General features: G+C 52.4%; 1 protein-coding gene across 1 annotated transcript in view; it reads right to left on the bottom strand.

Annotated features, from left to right (window-relative positions):
* The window catches only part of ZFHX3 (zinc finger homeobox 3), a 121,893-nt gene that overhangs the window by 4,075 nt on the left and 94,778 nt on the right, over positions 1 to 23,040 (bottom strand). The window contains exons 6-9 of the mRNA XM_058813754.1: positions 15,299 to 15,432; positions 14,909 to 15,109; positions 7,125 to 7,230; positions 1,197 to 6,632 (exon numbers count right to left, since the gene is read on the bottom strand). Of these exons, the coding sequence (XP_058669737.1) occupies positions 1,197 to 6,632; positions 7,125 to 7,230; positions 14,909 to 15,109; positions 15,299 to 15,432 (5,877 nt within the window). The remainder of the gene's footprint in view (positions 1 to 1,196; positions 6,633 to 7,124; positions 7,231 to 14,908; positions 15,110 to 15,298; positions 15,433 to 23,040) is intronic.

The raw sequence follows: 23,040 nt of genomic DNA, 5'->3' as shown, positions 1-23,040 counted from the left end.
GTAATTCAGTGTTCCTGGATGCATGGCCTTATCTGCTCTGACAGGCCCGGAGCTGCCGTGGCCTGACCTTTGGAGCTTTATCTAAAGGCCACAAACAGACTGTTTGACTTTCTAAACAGTTCAGTCCTGTCTAGGCAGTCACCGACAGCATTTAAGATTCATCAGATGCAGCCCCGTCTCCCCAGGACACATCCTGGGCTTTGGAGAAAAATAAAAGCAACAATATGGACTGAAGAGCAAAAAAAGTAATTTTAGTTTTTGTTACAAACTTGGGGCACTAAGCAAACAGTGCAGCAGAGCAACCTGTGACAGGGTGATGATATGATTTGCCAAAGAGATGCTTCTGGCCGAGTGCTCTGAAACAAGATCTGTGGTAAGAAGGGTGACATGGAAAACCACTCGCATGTGCAGGGGCCCTTCAGACACGTAATGAAACAAGGCCTTTGGATCACATTTTTAGGTCACTGCTGGTCATTGAGCTGCATTTTCCACTGCCAGTGTTTGCTTAGAATTTCCACCTATACACGAGGTACAAAGGAAAGAAGCATTCTCAAAAGAGAATGAGATTAGACCACCCAAATAATTATGACAAATTTAATTTTTATGTAGCATTGTTAAGACAAATCTTATTAAAATACAAACTAGATTTGTCCCACAACTACACCATCTTTTGTTGAGGACGTGCTTTCAGGTCATACCCAGCCATTACTCAAAACTGATCCTCAGCTGCATTGGGATCTGTCCCAGAGTTCACCTCAGGGACACATAAAGATGCTCTGGGCATCTGTCACCAGTACTACCACACACACCACACCTTTCCCTAGAAACAGTTTGGATTTTTGAATGCTTGGGATGGCACCACATAAACTGAATGTCAAAAGGAATAATGAATAGTGTATTCAGCACATTAGTCATTCTGTTACATTGGATAAATCTTCTATATTCCACTTCCTTAAAGGAGCTACAGGATTTCTACACAGGGATATGCATCGTGTCTAGATGTTGCTCTAGTTCAGACTTTGCTATCCCTCAGTTCAGGAATTAGATAAAATACCTACTGCTTTTTTGCTGTGAAGTCAACATGCTGAACTAGCAGGCCAGGAATCCTGTTATCAGTCATTCCTGAGGGAACAACTCCTTGTGCTAGGTATGTGCCAAGTGCAGGTGTGCCTAGGCAGGGCAGCACCCGTACCCACCTGTGTTGGATGGAGTGAAGCCAGGTAAGGACGGGCTGTTGAGGCCTGGGAGCAGGACTGGAGGGATGCCCTGTAGCGCAGGGTACGCAGCAGGAAGGTTCAGAGCTTGCAGGGGCGTGTTGTCAAACATGCCTTGCTGTTGAGCTGCCAGACCAAGAACCTCGTTGGCCTTTTTGATTCGGTCCAGCTCCTGCTGAGCCATCAACTGACGTACAGTGGCCGGGTCAAAATACTCCTTTTCCTTATCCAACTGACTTCCAATGGTTTCTTTAACTTTGGAGATATGCTGTTGAGAGAAGATATGGTCACGTACAGACAGCCGAGCGCTGTACTTGATGCCACACAAAGTGCACTCTGTTTTGGGTCCCTCGTAACTTGTTTGGTTTATACCAAAATGCTTGGCCATGCTGAGCTTTGACTTCTTCTCTTTCGCCCTCGCATTCTGGAACCAGACCTGAACAACTCTCTTTGGCAGTCCAATGTCATTGCCCAGGACCTCACACTCCAGCATGGTCGGTGTCCTGTAGTCATTAAAGCATGACTTAAGAACCTTGAGCTGGAGATTGGTCATCTGAGTGCGAAAGCGTTTCTGCCCGGGCCGGTCCCCGCTTTCGCCAGACTTGCTGGCGGAGCCGCTGGCGCCGGGGCTGGGCGAGCAGGGGTCTGCAAGGCTGGAGGTTTCACTGTAGTCCACGGTACCTTCGTTGTCGTACTCTTTGCTGTAGAAGCTGGGAGCTGGGCTGACCAGGCCAGAAGACAGACGATCTTCATATTCGGACATTGCGATCATGGCTGCTTTAGTCAGACCTTCGCCGGGCCCCGATGTGGATTTGGTTTCGGTTGCAATCCCTGTTGCGCTGTCGTTGTCTGCGTTCCCTTCGTCTCCTGTGGTCGTGTCTGTGATTGCAGTGTTGACGGAAGAGCAGTCATCGTTGTCCAGCTTTGTCTGGTCAAAGTTCAGATTGACTGAGGACATGGAGGGACTCTCAAAGTCTTCAACCCCTTCCACCTTAATGGAAGATGGACTCAGCAGGGTTCTGGGTGACAGTTCCATACTCTTGTTCACCGGGGAGAGGGGAACGCTCTGTCCGTCGCTGCTGGTTGGTGGCATGTGGGAGAAGCTGGCCCCATCAAAGATGTCTCCCTTCATCTGGAGCCCCCCGTCGCAGTCCAGGAGCATGGCAGACAGCGTCAGGTTGTACCCGGCTCGCTTGGCCTCGTGCCAGTGGCGGGAGCGGATGTGAGCTTCCAGAGCTGTCTTTGCTTTGAAGAGGGCTCGGCAGAAGGGACACCGTCGATGGGCCTGGGCAGGCCCCACAGCTCTGAACTGCCCCTTCCTCTCCCGTGCACGGGTGTTCTGGAACCAAACCTGTACCACGCGCTTCTTCAAGCCCACTTCGTGTGCAATGTGATCCAGCATCTTCCGTGTGGGGTTGGAGTCCAGCAAGTACTTCTGGTACAGGATTTCCAGCTGCTCAGGGGTAATGGTTGTCCTTAGACGCTTATCCCTTTGGGGCTCTTCTCCCCCAGTCCCACTGTCATTCTCTCCAGGGCTTGCACTGGCCTTTTCCTCCAGCTTTCTCTTCAGCGTGTTCATGGTGGATGTTGGAGTCGATGGTGAGGTGGCTGAGCTTGTTGGAATCTGTGGTAATGTTCCGGACAGCAGCTGGCTTGCCAGTAGTGGGTTACTGGGATCAAAAAGCATGAATGGCATATCCAGTGTTCTGTCCAGGAAGGGGGGGTGGATAAACTGGTTCTGTGCACTCAGGAAATGCAGCTGCTGATGCTCTTGCCAATGCTCAAAGGAAGGAAATGCCAGTTTACACTGATCACACTGGTATGGGATTAGCTGAGGAGGTAGGTTTGCCAGCTGCTGAGGGGTGGATGTGTGAATGGGTTTGAGGGAGAGGTGTGAGAGCTGAGATGGACTTGGACTTGACTGTGACAAGGAGCACTGAGGGGGCTGAGGAGGAGGTGGCTGTTGCAGTGAAGAGGGGGAGGACAACTGTGAAATCTTTTGGTGTGCTGAACTTGTCTTTTGTTCTACTTGGTCCTGTTGCTGCTGAGGCTCTTGCTTTGGTTGCACTTGCTTCTCTTGGGTTTGGTTTTGCTGTGTACTTGGAGGTTCAGACTGCTTTGGTTTCTCATCTGTAGCTTCTGCTTTAGAACTAAAGGTGGAGGAATCGTCTGCCTCTGCCGTGAGCTGCAGAAGAGCTGAGGAGGTCGCATTGGCTGAAGATGTAGGTGTGCTGTACGCTTGTGAGGGCATCGGGGTGCTGCAGGAGGAACTGGTTGGAGTCAAGAGCTCTATTGCATCCATAGAGTCTTCGTTCTGGCTATCGTCCTGTCCATCCTCATCCTCATCTTTGTAACAAAGCTTTTTCTGGTGTTTAATGAGATCAAAAATGCGCTGAAAGACCAGACTGCACTTTTTGCACTGGTAGTTCAAGTTGCTTGTTCTAATGTACCTGTCATTTGTGAGCTCCCGTCGCTCCCCGTCTTTGCCTTCTCCCTGATTCTCATAGTTTTTCCTAGCTTTCTGACGGGCATTCTGAAACCACACCACTATAACACGTGTTGGGAGGTTCAGCAAGTTAGAAAGCTGCTCAAATTCATCATCCTTTGGGTAAGCATTGGCATCAAAGAAGTCTTGCAGGACTCTGAGCTGGTAGTCAGTAAAACGTGTCCGAGAGGACCGCTTGCTTCCCCAGTACTCCTGCTTTTGGGGCTCTGGAGAAGGAGGCCGTGAGTCGATCTTCAGCTCTTCCAGACTGGTAATGGGAGGGTTGCTGAAGTTGTACGGGGAGTCCTTGTTGCGCTGGCGCTCCTTGAACAGGGTGTTTCTGAACCAGTGCTTGATCACCTTCTGGGGCAATCCAGATTTGTCTGCCATCTCTTTGATCTGCTCCTCACTTGGGGAATTGTTAATGTCAAAATACTGCCGAAGGACTCTGAGCTGGTCATCGGTGATCCGTGTGCGTGGCCTCTTGTTCTGCTGCTGCTGGAGAAGGCTGGGGTTGAGCTGATGCTGGTACAGCTGGGCCAGGTCGGCGGGCAGGGGGTCCACGGGGCCCAGCTGAGGCGGCAGCTGTGCTGGCAGCGTCTGCAGGGGCATGGTTTGCATCATGAGCGGTGAGAAGATGGGGAGCTCCATGGGCATGGAGAGCTGGGTGAGCGGCACGGAGGGCTGGGCCGGGGCGATGGTGGGAGAGGTGATGGGCGGCGCCGAGGTGGGGATGGCAGGGGCAGCAGCGGGCTGAGGCGGGGCGGGGGGCAGCGGAGGGGGCGGCGGCGGCGGTGGGGGCGGCTCCGGGGTCTGCGGCCGCAGCGGGTACAGCTTGTCGTAGTGTTCTCTGTACTGCTTGGCAAACCTCTCCAACTGCTTAAAGGGAAAGTAATGCTGGTGAACGTGCTCTTGGTGGCTCTTCAGGATGAGGATGTTTGAGAAGAATTTGCCACATGTATCGCACTCCAGCTTTTCCAAGTTCTCACCTTGCTCTGTCTTCCCGTTTTTCTTCTGCCCTTTTTGCTTGTTCTCGTTGTACTGAATGACGAGCTCAAAGCCAAAGTTTTCCAGCAAGGCTTTGGTGGCGTTGCCCCTGGCGTCGGAAGCAATCCGCGGAGGCAGTATGGAGGGCTCTGAACTGCTGCCTGGCACGAAGTCTTTCTTCTCTTTGGGCTTTAAGTTATCAGGAAGAGACTCCTTCAGTGTTACATTATTGTCTCCCCTCTCTGTGCTTTCCCTTTCCCGTGGGGTTTCTTTATCTTTCTCCTTCACTACAGATTTATTCTTCTTCTCTGGGTGCTGGCTCTGCTGTAGTAGGACGGAGTGGGGTTGTGACAAGGACAGTTGACCTTGCTGCTGCTGCAAGAGCTGTGGATGGCTCTGCTGAGGGAGCTGAACTTGTGCCTTCAGGTCCTCCAGCAAACTTGGACCTGTCCCAGTCAATGTCAGTGCACCACTGGTGACAGGCAAGCTGACTTCTGGATTGAGCTGGAACTCAGCACTGGGGATGTAGAATGGAAACAGAAGATGCTGCTGCTGCTGCAGCTGCAGAAGGGTCTCAGTGGTCATTGGAAAGTGCGGCAAAAGTGCTGGGTTGAAGAGCTGGGACTGCAGGAGAGCAGCTTGCTGCTGCAGCTCCTGCTGCAGGTGGGCCTGGACCTGTGCCTGTGCCAAGGTTTGAGCTTGTTGCTGCTGCTGCTGCTGCTGCTGTTGCTGCTGCTGCCTAGATGCAATCATGTCTGCCAGCTTCTTGCGGTTCACCTCCTTGGGCTCGGCAGGGGAGGAGATGTTAGTGCTTACGGCGTTACCCAAGGGAGGAATTCCCACACTGTCACTGGAGACCTGGTTGAGTAGGCTAGGGATGGGAGCGGTGCCTGAAGTGCTCGTGCTGGTGGCTGCAAAGGCATTGCTGTTGCTGGCACTCACAGGGCTTGGTGTGGACGAGCCCAGGGAGAGGCTGCTGCTGCTGCTGCTGTTGCCAGCTCCGTTGCTGCTGCCGCTGGCCGCCTCCAGCTTGGCCGCGCGAGCCTTGGTCTGGTGCAGGACAGACCTCATGTGGATCTCCAGCGTTGAGCTCTGGCTGTAGGCCACGTTGCAGGTGTTACACTTGAAAGGTTTGTTGTCTGGGCTGCTGGTAGGCTCGGGCTGCCCAGTAGCAGACTCTTGGAGGGCTCGTTTCAGTTTATGCAGATGAGAAACAGAATTGTAATGTACCAGGAGAATGTTCTTCTGCGTGAAGGACTCCTTGCAGACTGTGCACTTGTATGGGCGAGATGGATCTAGAAATTTCTCCATAGTGAAGTTAGGGCCCTTCCTGAAGGGTAAGGCCCTTTTTGGTTCTGAGCCAGAGTCCTCTTGCACAGACCCCGAATCGCTGCCTGTTGGGCTCTGCTTATCTTCCAGGTCGCTCTCCTCTTCCTTATCCTCCTCGACTATTATTGTGTGGTCCTCGGCAAGTGAGGGGTCACCCATAGCGAGGAGGTCCCCGTTGACCAAGAGACCACCGTACAGCTGCTGAATGTCAGCCTCGCTCAGCTCCAGGTGGCTGGTTTCCAGGTGCTTCTTCAGGGCCTGGAAGGTGCGGAAGCTGCGCTGGCAGAGGCAGCACATGGTGGCTGCCCGGATGACGTGGTACTGGGAGTGCAGCTGCAGCTTCTCGATGGTTTTGAAGGCCAGGCTGCACTGGTTGCAGCGGTACTTGTAGACGTGGCGGTCAGAGACCGGCAGCTGAGGCCGCTTGGCGTGGACGTCGTTGAAATGTGTCTGCAGGGCTGCTGAGCTCTTGAACACCTGGCTGCAGCCCTTCTTCCAGCACAGGAAGCCAGAGTCCTCCCGGGCGGCGCTCGCATCAGCTGGAGCGGGCTTGGGGTCTCCGGTGTGCTCTGCACTGTCTGATGACAAAAGGGTCTTTCCCACATCCTCAGAGATCTCTGTGAAAACAGAATTAGAGAAAACCCAAAAATTACACCAGCACACCACAGTAGATCAACACCCCCTTTCAGTCCTGAATACTCTGTGATTTTTGATCTCCAACACGACAAGTATTTCTAACATTTCTCCTCTGTCTTCATTCATTTGTTTCAATACCAGCCCATTAACCTCATCATGGCCCACTGCATAAACCTAGACAATTTACTTCCTTGCTCACTTTGAATATCTGGAAATTATTCACACACACATCCCTTAGTACATTTATCACCTTCAATTCTCCTTTTCAAGCAAAAGCCATTCAGCCACCTCTGTCTTCACTGCTCCTTTTTGATGTCCTGCCTATTTTTGAAAAAGAAGGCTCATCAAACTGAACATAGTATTTGAGTCTAGGTCCTATCAAAGAGAGGATTAACAGGAATGGAACCGGTCCCCGAGCAGGTGATGGAGCTGGGGGAGCGGTGGGACAGTGGATCTCACTGCCCTGCACTCACCGGACTGCTTCCCCTCCCGCTCCTCGGCGCCCGAGTTCCCGTCCTTCTCTGGAGCAGCTGCTGGAAGGAACATGCTGCTGGGCATCATCACCTCAGGGGTTGTCACCTAGAGACACGGGGAAAGGACACAGGGAGAAGAAAAACATAAGAAAATATTTTAAACATCTCCAGTCGCAAAACTAGACATCAGTACTGTGAAGTCAGAGGCGTCATTTTTCCCAGCTCACCGAAGACTTCGTATTTATTAGATAAAGCTCAAATCAGTCAAAAGTGTTTCTACAGTTACATTCTGGACATAATTAGCAGTGCACACTTGAAGAATAATCTTATTATTAATATTTTTCCTTTATGTGGAATTCAGACTTTGATCACTGACAATGTTTTGTCATGGGCTGTGAAACTTCTTGTGCAACCAATTAGGTAGATAAGTTGAAAGGCCCACCTTAAGCTGCTGAAAACATAATAAGGCCCCTAATTAAATCATACCTAGTAAAGTACACTGTAATCTTGAACCAGGGAGCATTGCAGCACTGTTTTCAAAGTGTATCGATGCAGGGAAAGGAGGGGCATGAGAAAGAAAAGTACAAATAAGGAGAGAGGTGACAAAGGAAAGGATGAATAAGAAAGGACTAAAGAGAAAGCAAATTGTGGAATAAAAAGCTCATGGTAACCCTTTCCTTGCTCTGACTGATGCATTCCCTTTGCTCCTCTTCAATTATTTGGTGCTAGATCCTGCACCATCAAAACCAGTGCAGTGCTGGGACACCACTGCTTCTACAGAGCCGGAGAATCTGCATGGCTCAGTTGGAGAGGCTCTTTGGAAAAGCCAAATGTGCACACTCATCCTATTCTGAAAACTGTTTCTTTGGATATACCGGGTCACAAACCATCTCACCAGCAGCCTGCATGTGGCTGGCATCAGATGCAGGACAATGAATGTCCTTTTGAATGTCTGGAGACAATGTCTCACACTGCTGGAACGCTGTCTCACAGCACAGGGACAGACAGACCTGCCTCACTGTCACCATCCCTGTGTTTTCCAGCACAGGGCCTCCAGTGCTGGTCAGTGCCTGTGGCCAGCAAAGACTCCTGCACAGGCCTGAGCAGCTACCCACCTTGCTGACACCCAGGGGCGCTCCCCCTGCACCAGGTGCTCCTGCTCCCAGCCTCCCACTGTTGGGAAGGTGAGGCATAACTAAACACTCCCATTCAGGGGTAAGGCAAAACAAGCCTCTCCATCCTTCTGCTGGATATGGAGAGGACATCTGAACCCTGGATTTCAGGAGAGAATGTGTGTGGCCGCTGCCTGCCATGTACCCTGCACAGCCAAGGACCACAAGGCTCTGAGTGAGCTGCAGGACAGAGGAACACACCTGTGGTGAAGCTGGACTCACAGAAAATCTCAGGATGAAATGGTGGCACAGAAGTGGCTGCAGAGCCATGACCTGAGCTGTGAGGGACACAGAGCTCCCTCCCTTTCCTGGGCCAGCCACTGCATGCCAGTGAGTGCCAGGTCCCAGGGAGCAGCAGAGGAGGCCGCTGACATATCCCAGGAGGGGAGCTGAATGCACCAAACTCATTCCACCTTCTGCTCTACACGGAAGCTTCTGATGGCTGTGGGTGGTTGGTTGGTAGACGTTAAAGGTCACTGAGTAATTTCCAGTAGCTGGGCTTGGAGGAGGGGTATGAGCGTGGACGCCGAGAAGGGCAGGCAAGAAGAAACCGTCCCTCTCAGCTCTAGCAGCAGGAAGAGCCTGCTTTCCTAGGATCTTTAGGAATTATGAAAAATAAATAATGAGAAATTAAAAAAAACCCCAACAGAGTAGAAAAAGAATAAAATTATCTAACACCTCAGCTGCACATCATTATAGAGCTGTGGCTTTTCATAGGCGTTACAGTACGGCAGCCGTCCCCACCACCACGCTCAGTACGACGGATCAGTAATTGTTTTCATACACTTTAATTAGAAAAACTCAGATGGCTATGAATAATAATGGAAAAGAGAGACTTTTGCACTTGAAAGGTTGAAGTCAATCAAGTGTGAATGACGGCAAAAAAGAAAAAAAAAAGACACCAATTCATCAGGCCTCTGTTGTCTCGCCGCGTCTTTAATCATAATTCCTGATTGGGATTCAAGAAGGCAGTAAGCAGCGGTTCTTTGTCTGCCTTCACCTTCCGTCAATTAACTCTCCCCGAAATATAATCATCAACCTCACATGCTCCTCTGCATCTTAATCTGGGGCTCCAAACCTGTAAGTCCTGCCCTATATGTGTTTAAGTAATTACCTTTATCTACCTGCATCTCCACAGCCACCATTCCTTCCCTTCTTTCCATCCTCCCTCCACCACGGGGAGGAAAAAAAAAAGGAAAAAAGAAAAAAAAAAATAAAGGAAAAAAAAAAAGGCTGTGGTACATTAAATTGCTACAGGCACAAAATTCCCAAAGACAAATGGAAAAAAAGCTTGGAAAAAAGTGCAGAGAACTAGAAATTCTGGGTATGGATGCGGGAACTGCAGCAGTACAGCTGTGGGCTGTCCTTGGGGATCAAACCACTGGAAAGAAGGCACTGCTCAGCAGCTGGACTCACTCTAGTCCTCTGGCTCCATCCAGCCAGAGGACAGACAGGGACAGACTCCTGTCCCTCTCCTACACCATGATCCAGGGCAGGACCCTGCGTCCTTTCATCCCCATGGACCAGCCCTGAGCAGATGGCAAAGATATGAGTGCAAATGATCTGCACATCCCAAATCACTCTGCACTGGCACAGAATTCCAGACTGCCTTTTTCGAGGGGTTTGTCCTTTCAGACTGCAAAGGCATCTGAGGGCATCTCATTTCTTTGGACCTGCAGAATTCACCTCGCATTCTGAGGGCTGCTTTTTGTACAAACCCAGCATGGGAGCACGATGGGGCAGGAAGGTGCAGAGGCCCACGGCTCGTGGCAGGTGTGACAGGAGCAGTGCTCAGCGACACAGCACCTTGTACTGCAGATGTATCTCATGGCAGCAACTGTTCTGTGAGCGTGTTCACTGCAGCACAGCCCGTGTCAGTGCGTGCGGCTGTCAAACGCTCTCCTCCTCCCTCTCACCTGCAGCTACCTGCAGGTGTGTCATCCTGGCATCCCTCCTCAGCCTGGCACCCCCTCCTCCTCCTCAGTTTCAATGGCTCCAACACTGTTTCACAACGGCAACACATCAGTCAGTGTGAGCCATTACTGAAACACAGCCCTCAGCTGTGAGTTCAACAAATGCGGTTTGTCTCCTCCCTTCCCTTCTCCTGTTCATGCCTGTTCTTTTCTGTCCAACACCAAACCCATCCCCACTGTGGCTGCAGCTACCATCTCCTGGCCCACAAGTCACCAGCAAAGCTCACTACAGCACGGCACCTCTGTCTCAGTCACCCCAGATCCACCCCTGTGCCCAGCCTGAGCACCATCCCCTGCAGCTCTGACAGCTAAGGTCCCTCTAAGTTCTCCTCTTGTTACCACCCAGAAAGTCCTTAAAAGATGCGAAGTTGCTGGACAAGCCTCTCTGCTTCCAAGAACCCCACGTTTTGGGCGAAATTCGGACCCCTTCAGCAGACAAAATGTCTTTATGATGAGGACATGCGTGGAGAGGCAGGTGGACCCCACTTTGGTGGCCATTTCCATGGACACGGTGGCCTGGCAATGACTGTACAGAGCACCTGAGCGCTGATGGGTCAGGTCTCCTGCCTCCCTGCCCCACCAGCATGCTCACACCCTGACACCTACAAGCCTGTCACCCCTCTGCAGAACAACCAAAGGGCCCACTGCCCACTGTGACAGCCGCCAGCAGTGACACACACGGCTCCAACCACCACTGGATCTACTGGGTTTTAACAAACAACTGCAGAGCTGCTGGCGTGCAGGGCTGGAGGCTCAGAGCCCAACAGCCATCAGTGTAACACCTGCACACTGCTGACATGTCCACACAATTCCTCCTGGCTGGTGTGAGCAGCCAGCTCCTCTCACACCACACTGCCTGTGCTGACTGTCCATGGACACCAAACGAGGCCATGGTTCCCCTGAATATACCCCAAAATGCTGAAATCATGTGGCTCCGGAAAAGAAAACCTCTAGAAGAGGTCTGAGGAGATATATCACTGTCCCCATGTCTATGAAACCAGGGGAATTACAGACGGGAGGGAAGGTTCCCCACCAGACAAAGGAGGTAATTTCCATTGCAAAGAGAGAGAGAGAGGGTGCTGGAGTGAAAAGCTTCATTAGACTCTGAGAGGCAAAGTGATGGCAGTATACCAAGGTCACTTCTAATTTAGACCATCTAATTGGCAAACATGGCTCCAAATGGCTATCATCTCACAGGGCTCAGAATTAATGAAGCCCGATTATTTTCATTACCTTCATCCGAGATGGAGAATGAGACACAGAGTGAGAGGGAAAGGGGGGAGAGGGAGGGGGCGAAAAGGAGGGAGAGAGAAAAATTGAGTGACAGCAGAAGGGAGAGAGCAATAAGAAAAGACAATGGGGAAGAGGGTAAAAATGTAAAGATAGCAGGAGGGGGAAGTGAGATGGTAGGGATGGGCAGGAATGATTCCTGGAGCAAGGGAGAAAAGAAAAAGATGGAAAGATGACTGGAACACTGGGAAGATGCCCTAAACTGAGGAAGAGAAAGCTGGCAGCAGAGATGACGAGACAGAAATGTGTAGAAGGCTAAGGCTGGCTGTGGGAGGAGGGAGAGCTCCCACTCCCAGAGGCTCTCGGGAAGCCATCCTCCCTCCAGCTCCAGCCCATCAGTCCTGTAATCACCTGCACAGGTGAACTGCACTTCACCCTCCTTGCAGCCCCTCTGAGTCCAGCAGGCAGGCAGAGGCTGCAATGGGCACGATGGCACCCGGCCCTGCCCAGAGAGGCCTCGATGCCACAGAGAGACCATGGCTACCTGCACCCACCAGCCCCACGAAAGGCAAGCTGCAGGAGATGGGAGGACAGCGTGAGCCCCCGTCCCCGTGGGGCAGCGGGGCACGGCGTGTGCTCTGTTCCCCAGGCAGCCCTGTCCCTGCCGTGGGGCCAGTGGGAGGCCAGGGGTCCCGTGGGGCAGCCAGCCCGGCTGCTCGCTGATATGGGAAGGAGGGAGCAGAGCAGGCAGCGGGAGATGCTGAGCGCAGGCAGGAGCGTTGCCATGGCAACAGACATATTAGGCACTGCAGGTTCCTGCACGGCGTCTGATAAGGTGTTATTAACTGCAGCCTCCTCCAGCACGGAGCAGACGCCGCTCGAGAGGGACCCGGCCCCGCCACGGGCTGCTCACACCCGCCAGAGCCAGACGGATCCTCAGGAGAACGAGCCCCGCCAGGCCTCCCTGCTGCCTGTTCTGCACAACCCACACCGGTGCCTCACAATATTGTCACAGAATACAAACAGACCCGGCTTCTTCACCCCGCGCTGTGAGACCCGGAGGAGGAGAGGCAGCCTTCCCACAGCTGTGCCTAGGTGCCAAAGGGAGGGAAGGTGGGAAAACCAGGAACACGCATGAGGACGAGCATCGTGGCTGGGCCAGTCTCTGCCAGCCGTGCAGAGCCCTGTGGCCCTACCCTAGCACGGCAGAGGGCTCACCTGAGGGACTGTGCCCACCTGCTCTGCAGCGGCCTGAGCTCCTCCCATTCCCTCATATCCTGGAGGACACAGATGTGCTTGAGGACAGACCGGCCAACAGTCCTGCTCCAGACCCCACACCCTGCCCAGGCACCCTGCGTGGCTCAAAGCAAACCCCTCACACCAGCATGACAGCTACCCTGAGCAAGCTGGTTACGCCTGCTGGCCTAGGGAAGGGGCTTGGCTTCTGCTTGCTGCTCTTAGAAAGCCAGAACAGCTGCCACCAATGTAGCTAAGAGATGAACAAGGGCCGTTCACACCCTCAGAAGGTATTTCCACACTTGAGCAGCCCCAGTGAAATGGACACAAGTCACAGAGGCCGTGGTGAGTGGATGGGACAGCTCTGTGAGCCAGGGGCACGGGCAGGGCAGAGCTCATCCTGAGAAGCCCTGAGGAGACAGGCAGCTAGCAGTGCCCAGCAGGAAGGTAAGAACATAAAGGCACGGATGGAGTGGGAACTGGAACAGGCTGCCAGAGAGAATCTCCTTTCCTGGAGATGCTCAAACGCTGTCTGGACACAATCCTGAGCAACATGCTCAAGGGACCCTGCCTGAGCAGGGGGGTTGGACTGGAGCAGCTCCAGTGGTCCCTCCCACGACCACTCATGATTCCGTGACTCTGTCACTCCTGTCTTCAAAGAGTCACAAAAGGAATCACAGAATCATTAAAGCTGGAAAAGACCCTTCGTCTTCCAAGTCCAGCCATCAACCTAACACCACCACCATGGTTCAACTGTGTCCTCAAATGCCACATCCACATGATTTTTGAACACTGCCAGGGATGGCGACTCCATCCGTAGTGGTGACTGCTTCCAGAGGCAGCCTGTGCCAGGGCTTTCCAGCCCTTTCCATGAAGAATTTTTTTCCTGGCATCCAATCTAAACCTCTCCTGGTGCAGCTTGCAGCCAGTCCTCTTGTCCTGTCACTTGTTTCGTGGGAGAAGAGACCTAGAGACCTAGCCTACCTGGCTCCAACCTTCTTTCAGGGAGTTGTAGAGAGGAGGAGTGACAGAAAGAGAAGACAAGAAAACTGTAAGAGAACAGCTGGGTCATGTTGTGTCTGCTTGCTCAGAAGATGACACAGGAGGGAGCTGGTGAAGAACACCAGCGTTACAACAAACACCCTGTTATTCACCCCCAGTGCCAAGAGCTGGCAAGGAAGGGAGAAAACAGGCAGGAACAGGGTGCAAAAAAAGAAACACAAAGAGAAAAAACTGGTAGGAATCAAAAGAAACACTTATATACTTAATGACAAGTTCTTAAATGTAGACACAGCCTTGCCTTGAGTATTATACCAAAGAAACAACAGGGACAATATATCCCATCAGCTGCTGGATATTCCAGAAGCTTTTGCACAAGCTGCCATCTGAGGCACTGACCTCATAATGTTAAGGAAATTGTATTTCTCCTGATTTCACAGTGAGATCACTCAACAGTTGAGCTTCACAGGGCTCAAGCAGGGACACAACATACCAGGGTGCAGCAAACCTCGATGGCAGAGCTCTGACAGGTGAAGGGGCTGCTGCCACAGAACTCTGTGCTCCTCATCCTTGTGGGGATGGACGTGGGCAGGCTGGGATGGCAGTGGGTATGCCACGATAACAGTGGGCATGCCAGGATGGCAGTGGGTGTGCCGGGATGGCAGTGGGCGTGCTGGGATGGCAGTGGGTGTGCCACGATAACAGTGGGCATGCCAGGATGGCAGTGGGTGTGCCAGGATAGCAGTGCATGTGCTGGGATGGCAGTGGGCGTGCCAGGATGGCAGTGAGTGTGCCAGGATGGCAGTGCGTGTGCCGGGATGGCAGTGCGTGTGCTGGGATGGCAGTGGGCGTGCCGGGATGGCAGTGGGTGTGCCAGGATAGCAGTGCGTGTGCCGGGATGGCAGTGCGTGTGCTGGGATGGCAGTGGGCAGGCTGGGTTGGCAGTGGGTGTGCCAGGATAGCAGTGGGTGTGCCGGGATGGCAGTGGGCAGGCTGGGTTGGCAGTGGGCGTGCCAGGATGGCAGTGGGCAGGCTGGGTTGGCAGTGGGCGTGCCAGGATAGCAGTGGGTGTGCCGGGATGGCAGTGGGCAGGCTGGGCTGGCAGTGGGCGTGCCGGGATGGCAGTGGGCGTGCCAGGATGGCAGCGGGCATGCTTGCCCACACAGCCACTTACCGTCATGATGAGTTTCTCGACGCAGTCGGGTGACACGCTGTGCAGGTGGGTGAGGTGCAGCTGCAGGTGGATCTTGTTGTTGAGCATGTCCTGGCAGAGGGGGCAGCGGAGCATGGGCTGCACCGAGTGCTGGGTCATGGCGTGCACCCGCAGCCGGTTCACGTCTGTGTTGCTGTACTTGCAGTACGGACACTGGTACATCTGCAGAGCAGACAAATGAATCACACAGCTCTTCCACGTGCTACTTTCCTCTCTTACAGACAGGCTTCAATAATTTGATGCCTTTACTACCAGTTACTGCCTTTCATCCTCTTCCTCCCATTTTACTGTTTGCTTTTGGCACATTGGAAACACATTACCTGCACAGAGAGATGGGTTCTTCCACCTTACCTGCTCTGATTTGGTCTCCTCTGAAGTTTTTGACCACTTAAAGGAGAGAGGTGACTCAGAGCTGCTGGGGAACGAAATCCGCTTGGAGGATGCTGGAGGCTCTGTCAGCTCCTTCTCTGGCTGGCTGGCTGGTGCTGCAACAGAAAGCCAGGACCGTCAGCACACCCCAGAGAGCCTGGGCTGCATGATGGCTGGGCTTCCATTTACTGCTTGACACACACACGCTAAGGACTTGGAAGAGGATGACTCTGAGGACTGTCCTCAGTGCACACCAGGCCACAACCAGCTCCCTCTTGCTGATCTCCCAGAGCACGGGAACTGTGTCACTGGTGGCCAGAAGCAGAAAGATCTCAGCTGTCTCTGGGGGATGCTTACAGCCTGCAGGCTGCACTGCGCACACAGATGCTTGGCCAGACGGTGAAGGCCCATGTGTCACCTCCAGGGGCAGCTGGACTTGCTTGGCAAGGTGGAACTCTCAGCCCTGGCTGACCCAGGACATTCTACACAGGGACACCCTGGAATGCATTTGCCCTGGAGAGGGCTGGTGGTCGTGGCTGCCAGCCCAATCCATGGCAGCAGTGGTGCTGCTGGGATGGCTCTGGCTGGCTCAGTCCATGCCTCCAGAGGAATGAGCATTTCTGGTGCTTCCTAGCACATGGTCCTGCCAAAATCCCAATTTTGGCAGGACCCGGCCAAGGGGACCCAAACATTCCCACTGTGATAATCCCAGAAAAGGCTGTTTTGTTCAGCCAAACCGATGAAGGCAAATGAGCCCTAAAGTCAACAGCAAAACACTCCACGAATTGTGGCACTGGGAGAAGCACATCCCTGACCTTTCTCCTCCCCCAAAACCCTGGCTGCCTTCAGTACATAAATTTGTGGGACATCTATTATTTAAAAACTGTAAGGACAAGTATATTATACACAGCCCCCGTCTCCTCCTCCCCGAACACACATTCATAACGGTACTTTAATCTGTCTCGAATCGACTTCAAACCCATTTTGCCCTTAATGGGAGTTATTCATTTTCACTTGAAAGGTAATATCTGACAGCTGGATATTTAATATGATGGATCAGCTGCCGATTAACAAGGCGCTGTAGCGTTCTCAGGCCAGTCCCCCACACTCTTCCCCCTTTCTCCCACTCAACTTGTGAACCCGCTGGTATCTGCTCCTTGTTTCAGATGCTACCGCCAAGAGTCAGATCCCAGCAAACTGCTTCCTTCCCAAAGAGCCTTCTGTGCACTGCCACGAGCTGTATTCCCAAACATTCCCAACTACCTTCCCTGCCAGTCCCCATCGCTGCATTCAGCTGAATAGAGGCAAAATAAGTTCTGGGAGAGGGAAAACAAGCACAGGTAGAGGTACTGCCAGAGGGAGGCAGGGATCAGAGGATTTGATCTGGGACTGCTGAATTTCTCCTGGTAGGCCTGTCCATACTGAATGGGCTTGGAAGTGCCCTTGTTCCCCACAGCACTGCTGGCTGCATGCCTGGTGCTTCATGCCTGGCTGGGCAGCACCTCCACGCGTGCATGGACAGTGCTGGCTGCACCTGGGCTACAAACCCAGCACTCTGCTTGCTGCCAACTCCACAAAACCAGCCAAACCAGGGGTGGAAGGAGCCTGCAGTGTCAGTGCTGACTGCTGACACCATCACAGACCCTGCTCTGCCCTCACAGAATGATGGGCTGTTGCTTGAACCCAGATTCAGAACTGGAAATGGCTTTAAGATGTTTGCAGGGCCAGAGCTGACCTTCCCTGCTTCCAGTAATAAATGTGCTTGGAGCATTGGGAGCATGGCACCACTCTGCTGCTCCTCCATTGAGAAACACAGTCCCTCCTGGAGGGTTTGGGGGGCAGAGACCCACCAGGAGCCAGCACTGGTGGGTGAAGGACCACCCTGCCTTAAAATGCCCTGCGTGAGCCCTGTGTGATGTGAGTGGCCTTTGTCAGGGGCCTGATCACTGCTGCACGGTCCAGCCCTCAGTGTGAGCCCGGACACTGACAAGCCAGCCCCACCAGGCTGCTGGGTGCTGGCAAGAGCAGCTGGGGAGCTCAGGCCTGCCAGGGTGGGTGGCACAGCCATGGCAGTCCTGCTCTAGACCTGCACTGGGCAGGGTGGCAGTGACAGCCACAGCTTTGGGTCCCTTTAGACCTGGGGGTGACTGTAGCTCCTGTTGGTCACACTGTGTCCCTGGGCACTGCCAGCTGCTCACCAGGGAGTGCTTCTGGATGCAGTGACTCAATTCAGCCCAACCATCAGCTACCCCAGGCTGCTGAACACCAGCTCCAACCTCAGGAGTCACAGCAGGGTATTTTCTCTTCTCCTTTCTACTGTGAAGCAGCCTGCTTAGAATTAGTAACAGGTAATTAAAATGTACCATCTCCTAAGTGTCCAGTTTCATTAAATCACTTAGTCCAACCCCATAACCGTAATCCTTCAAAACTGGAATTATTGATGATTGTCCAGACCCAAGAATAACTGATTTGTTGCACATAGGATATTTTAAGTATTAGTTTTTGAGTTGACAGCTCAGCTGGAAATTTTAACACCGAGATTGAAGTTTGTTGTTGATAAACAATCAAATGCACAAAATGACACATTCAGTCCACATCACAGATGATCAGAGGAATTAAGAACTCTCTGCTACCAGGAGAAATGAGGACATGGCTTGGCGTCTGCCTGCAGAACTCTTAGCATAGCCTGGGACCTTCTGTGTGTGCAGAGAGGCCAGGACAGAATGTCCTGAGCTCAGAACATGCCGAAGGCCATGGCCTGTAAGGGCTCAGTGACCGTGAGCACACGGGGACACCACCTGTGCCAGCATCTTGCTTCCAGGCCCAGGCCTGGCAGGGCAGACACAGGAATTTGCTTTTAAGTATGATGTACATCTGCGTATCAGATAGTAGTGTTATTGCTTTGACTCTTTAAATGGATTTAGTTCAGATTCACTGAGACCTGTGTTTCCCAACGAATGTCCCCTAAAGCCAAGTGCGAAGGGGTGGGGCTGCCACAGCACCTCTGGAGATCTGCTGCTCTTCTGACTCTTCTCAGCAGCTTCTGCTTTCCTTGGGAGGAGGAGAGATCCTCCCTGGCTACACCCCAGAGGTGAGGTGGGCACTTCCTTGCCAGTGGGGGCCTTTCCTTTGCTGGTTCCAGAGGCAAAGCCAGCACGGATCCCCTGAACTGCTGGTCTCCATCCTGGTGGGAAGGAAGTCACCACCCACCTCCTACCCATCAGATTCTTTTAGCTAAAGTATCACTGACAGCCCCTTAATCTAAACTTCCATCTTCCAACCAAGCAACATAATGGAAAAGCCAATTAAATGATTATTAATTCATGCTGCTTTCCGTAAGCCAGAGGTTCTCATCTCCCTGCATTCCGTAAACCAGCTTGCCACTTGCCCTAGAAATTTACAGTAGGGTTTCTGCTACTGCCATTGATTTAAACACCACCGGAGTCCAAAACACTCCTTGCCACGAAGTCCAGCTGCTGGCCTGGGGAAGTTCTCAGCAAGTTCACTGCCTGATGGAAAATAGCATTCTGCATTTGGTGGTGCCTCCTTCCTCAAATCACCTCAGTGTGTTCTTGGAGCCATCACTCAGCTCCACAAGTCCTCAGAGCAGTGGGAGCTGCTACTGTGCTAGTGTGCCACACAGCCCTGTGCCATCAATGTACCTGTGTGTCCCCTGAAATCCAGGGCTACTTTATCTGCTTCATCCATTCTCCAGAAACTGCCTTGATGCAGGAATGGCCAGAGCCCACACGTTCTGCCAGGGAAGGTCACGGGGCACCCAGAGCTGCTGCAGCACTGCCACCTCCTCAGCAACACACAGCCAACACTTCCTCCCCAAACCTCGTCTGTTTAATTCCCCACTCCCTGAAGGAGCCTCCACTCCATCAGCTGCTGTGGCCACACCATCAGGCCTGTGCACTACCTGCTGCCCTGCAGCATTTCTCAGCTCTGTATCTGACAGTACCTCAGCTCACAGGTAAATGCCCCATGCTCGGTGCACTCCTGCTTCACAGCCCCAAAAATGGCTGAATAATTTGTTTTTTAATGCTGTGTCACACCTTCCCACCTGCAGCGAGTACCCACAGCTGAATTACTATTAAATATTCATATCCAGCAGCTCCAGCCGCCACCAGGCTTCCCTGCCTTGCTCCACATGGACACGGAACACCCGGCAGAGATGCCAGGCAGCACCAGGGGCTCCTGAGGGGGCTTTGCCTGGCAGACCCCCCTGCAGCACCGCCAGGCTGGCAGGGCCCGGCCTGCCCGCGCTCAGCGCCCAGCCCAGGTGTGTTTCTGGGCTGGAGCCGCCCCCAGGAGCCCTCTGTGTTCCACACATCCTTGCAAAGACCCGGGGGCAGGCAGCTCCCAGCGCTGTCTCCTGCCCTCTCCCCGGCTCTGGGGCCGAGCGGCTCCGCCGTGCCCTGGGCCCCTCCTGCAGCCTCCCAGGCCCACAACATCCCGGCCATTAAGTGCTCCACAAACGCCAGATATTAAAAAAAAACAGCAAAAAGCAGCCGGGGGGAGGAGCAGGAATAGATTTCCGTCAGGATGTGCCTGACCTGTTTTTTTCAATTTCAGTAATTAGAAAGGCAGTCCGCCTGTAGGAATTATTCATAAACTGCAGGAGCTGTGCAGTATACATTTATGTTAAACATGTCAAATCCAATTGAAATCATGCCTGCCAGCACCATACTCCATAAACACACTTTTCTGCAACAATTTCCCAGCTCTCAGCAGCCCATTAATACTTCCTTTAATAGCAATCTACCACGGATTCGAATCAGGGACGGTCCATTGCACTAATTGCTCTGTTAGGTGAGCATCACAGACAAAAAAAAAAAAAAAAAAAAGAAAAAAAATCATTAACAAAAATAAAAGCCCTTCAGGCCAGTCCTCCAGAAAGATTTCATCTCAATCTATATTTTAAGTAGACTTTGTTTCTTGTTTTTGTGGAAAAACCCCCAATATTCTCCGTGTACCCAACGGACAGTGCATTAAGGAAGCCTCTGGTAGCTGGGTCACTGCTGGAGCTGGGGCTCTCCATCAGAGACAGGAACCAGCACCACTTCACATCTGAGAGGCCTTGTGCTGCACCGAGCAGGGCTTCAGCTGAGCATCCATCATCTACATCCTGCCTTAGAAAGGGAATTGGCATCTGCCACAATTCCTTTCCCTCTTGCTGGTTTGCTTGTGGTGAATCTCACATTAGCCATGACAAGATAATGTCTAACACTGAGTCATCAGGCACACAGCATCTCCCTGCTCCAGTGTGGAGGCACTGCCATCTTCCAGAACCTTCCAGAAACCACAGAGATTTCTGTAAAAATCAAGATCCAATGAGTCCTTCTATGGGATGGAGTTTTCCCCAAGTATATTCAATTGAAAAGTATCACCTAAAAAAATGTTTCTGCTTCACATTACTGCATTTTAAATACAAAGAATGAATCACTACATTTATTTTGCAGTTGAGACGCTCTGACAGGCTTACAGTGAGGACAGGTTTTCCCCTTGGTGCTGACACTAAGCCCAGCACAGGCTGCACCTGGACTGTGCCCGCCGTGGTGCAGACACTCACCCTGGGCTGGGGCAGGGACATGGGCAAAGGAACTCAGGGTCTCCTTACAGAGCCTGCAAACCTTTAAGGAAGTGCAAGAAATAAATCCCTGTGCTCAGTGAGGAAACCAAAGCACAAAGGGGAGTAATTGCTAAGGAACATAATGATCAAATTGCAGATGGTGAGCAGCAAAAAAGTCTGTACCCCTCCCCTTTCACATGCCCCATCACTGGCTTTCAGCCCACACCTCTCCTGCTTCTCCATCTCCACACCTGGCTCAGAGGCTTCTCCTGAGGTTCAGCCAGTCCTTCCAAAGCAGGACAGACTGAGCCTGCCCTACTCCTGATGGCAGCTCCTCTATAATCTTCTTGAAAGACCTCTGAGGAACCTTCCCAGAAAACCCACTCCAGTGCTTAAGCCACAGGCTGTACAGGAGGACTTGTAAAAATTCGTTATCTAACATCAATCTCTCTCCCTTCAATTAAGCCCTTTGTGTCTTGTTGTCTGTATCCTCAACATGGAGAACAAATAATTTCCTTCCTTTCAGAAGCATTTCATGCACAAGACTTATCTTGTCCTCCTCCTTGGTCTTCTCTGGGGTCAAATAAGCCTGTTCATTCCATTTTCTCCCCCTGACTGATGTTGCACTGTTCTGGGTTTTTCCTGGTGTTTGGGCTTTCTGGAATTGCTGCTCAGCCTCGCCAGCACCCCAGCTCAGGAATGGAGAGATTCCCAACACTAATGAAAGCCACCAGTGGTACAGTATTGTCACCTACCCTGCTCTGTCTGTGCTTCACTTCAGCCTGTCCTGACAAGTGGCACTGAAAGCCTTCCCAAGGAGACACTGACTCCAAACAGGACCTTCTTCACATGAAGGGAAATTGGGTCGTGTTGACATGATTTGTTCTTGACAAATCTGTGTCGACTGTTCCTCATCTCATTATCTTCCCATCAGCACTTACAAACAGTTGTTTGGTCAATTCCCGGGGAAATCTGGGACAGAGGTGGCAGGTGTACAGCTCCCCAGCCACTCCCCCGTCAGGGACAAGCCCCGTGCTCACTGCACCTCCCCTCTCAGCACAGCACCAGAGAGAGCAGCCGGCAGGTTTGGGACGCTCCGGGCACCGTGTCCCAGCACCCAGCACCCTCACTGCACCCAGCAGCGTGTGCCACTCAGTGTGTCCCAGCACCCTCACTGCACCTCCCTCCCTGCACAGCACCAGAGAGAGCAGCTGGCAGGTCTGGGATGCACCATGCCCTGGTGCCTGGGGACAGGCTCTCCCCAGGCTGTGCTGCTCTGCTCAGTCAGGGAAAGGCAAAGAAGGCTTCCTGCTCTTTAGCTTTATGACACTGTGGTCACAGCCTCCTCCTCCTGCAAGCAGAGCTTCCTGAGCTGCCTGCTCCCCTCCCTGCTCACGGCTCCACTGCACCAGTATTGTGTCCCTGCACCTTCTCTCCTGGGGCTGTCAGGCATAACCTGACCCAGCTCCTGTCCTTCCCACGTCTGAGGTCCAGCAGGACTGTCAACACGCTCATGTTTCTGGAGGGACAAGAGCAGGAACAAGAGCAAGGTGTGTGCCTCCTTTGCACACTGGCTGGGCAGCAGCTATTGTAACACAATCTGCCTTTAAGCTCAGGGTGGTGTTGCATGTTTGGAAGCAGCCTGAGCCCAGCACCAGCCCATCACACACACCTTGGCTCGCACAAGGCTGTCCCACGCCCCATGGGCCTGCTCTGTGTCCTCCCCACACTGCTCCCTTTGCAGACCCTGTGGAGCTGTCCCATTTCTGATCTGCTCCTTGGCTCACCAACACTGGGTGAGGAATTTCACCGGCAGGGTGAAGAAATTAAACCATCCAGATTCAGAGTTTCTGGACAGAAAAGGGTTTAAAAAGTAGGCTCCTCATTTTTCCTTACATATTTTGAGATACAATCTTTGTGCACAGATCAGCCTTTTTTAAGTGTTTCAGGTTTGGGCAAAGACCCCTATTGACCCCTGAAGAGATTTAATCAATAAACAAAACTTACATCTGTCTGTGACACTTCACAAAATGGTTGTGCTCAGCGTCACACAATCCCACACAATGAACTGAGACTAAAATCCACCTACAGCCAAGCCAAACTGCATTTCCAGGTTAAGAACCAGTATGTGATGGGAAGGAACACACAG

The sequence above is a fragment of the Ammospiza caudacuta genome, chromosome 13 (genome assembly GCF_027887145.1).
Source record: "Ammospiza caudacuta isolate bAmmCau1 chromosome 13, bAmmCau1.pri, whole genome shotgun sequence".
NCBI lineage: Eukaryota > Metazoa > Chordata > Aves > Passeriformes > Passerellidae > Ammospiza > Ammospiza caudacuta.
The sequence above is the reverse complement of the archived record's forward strand: the minus strand, read 5'-3'. Positions and strand labels throughout refer to the sequence as shown.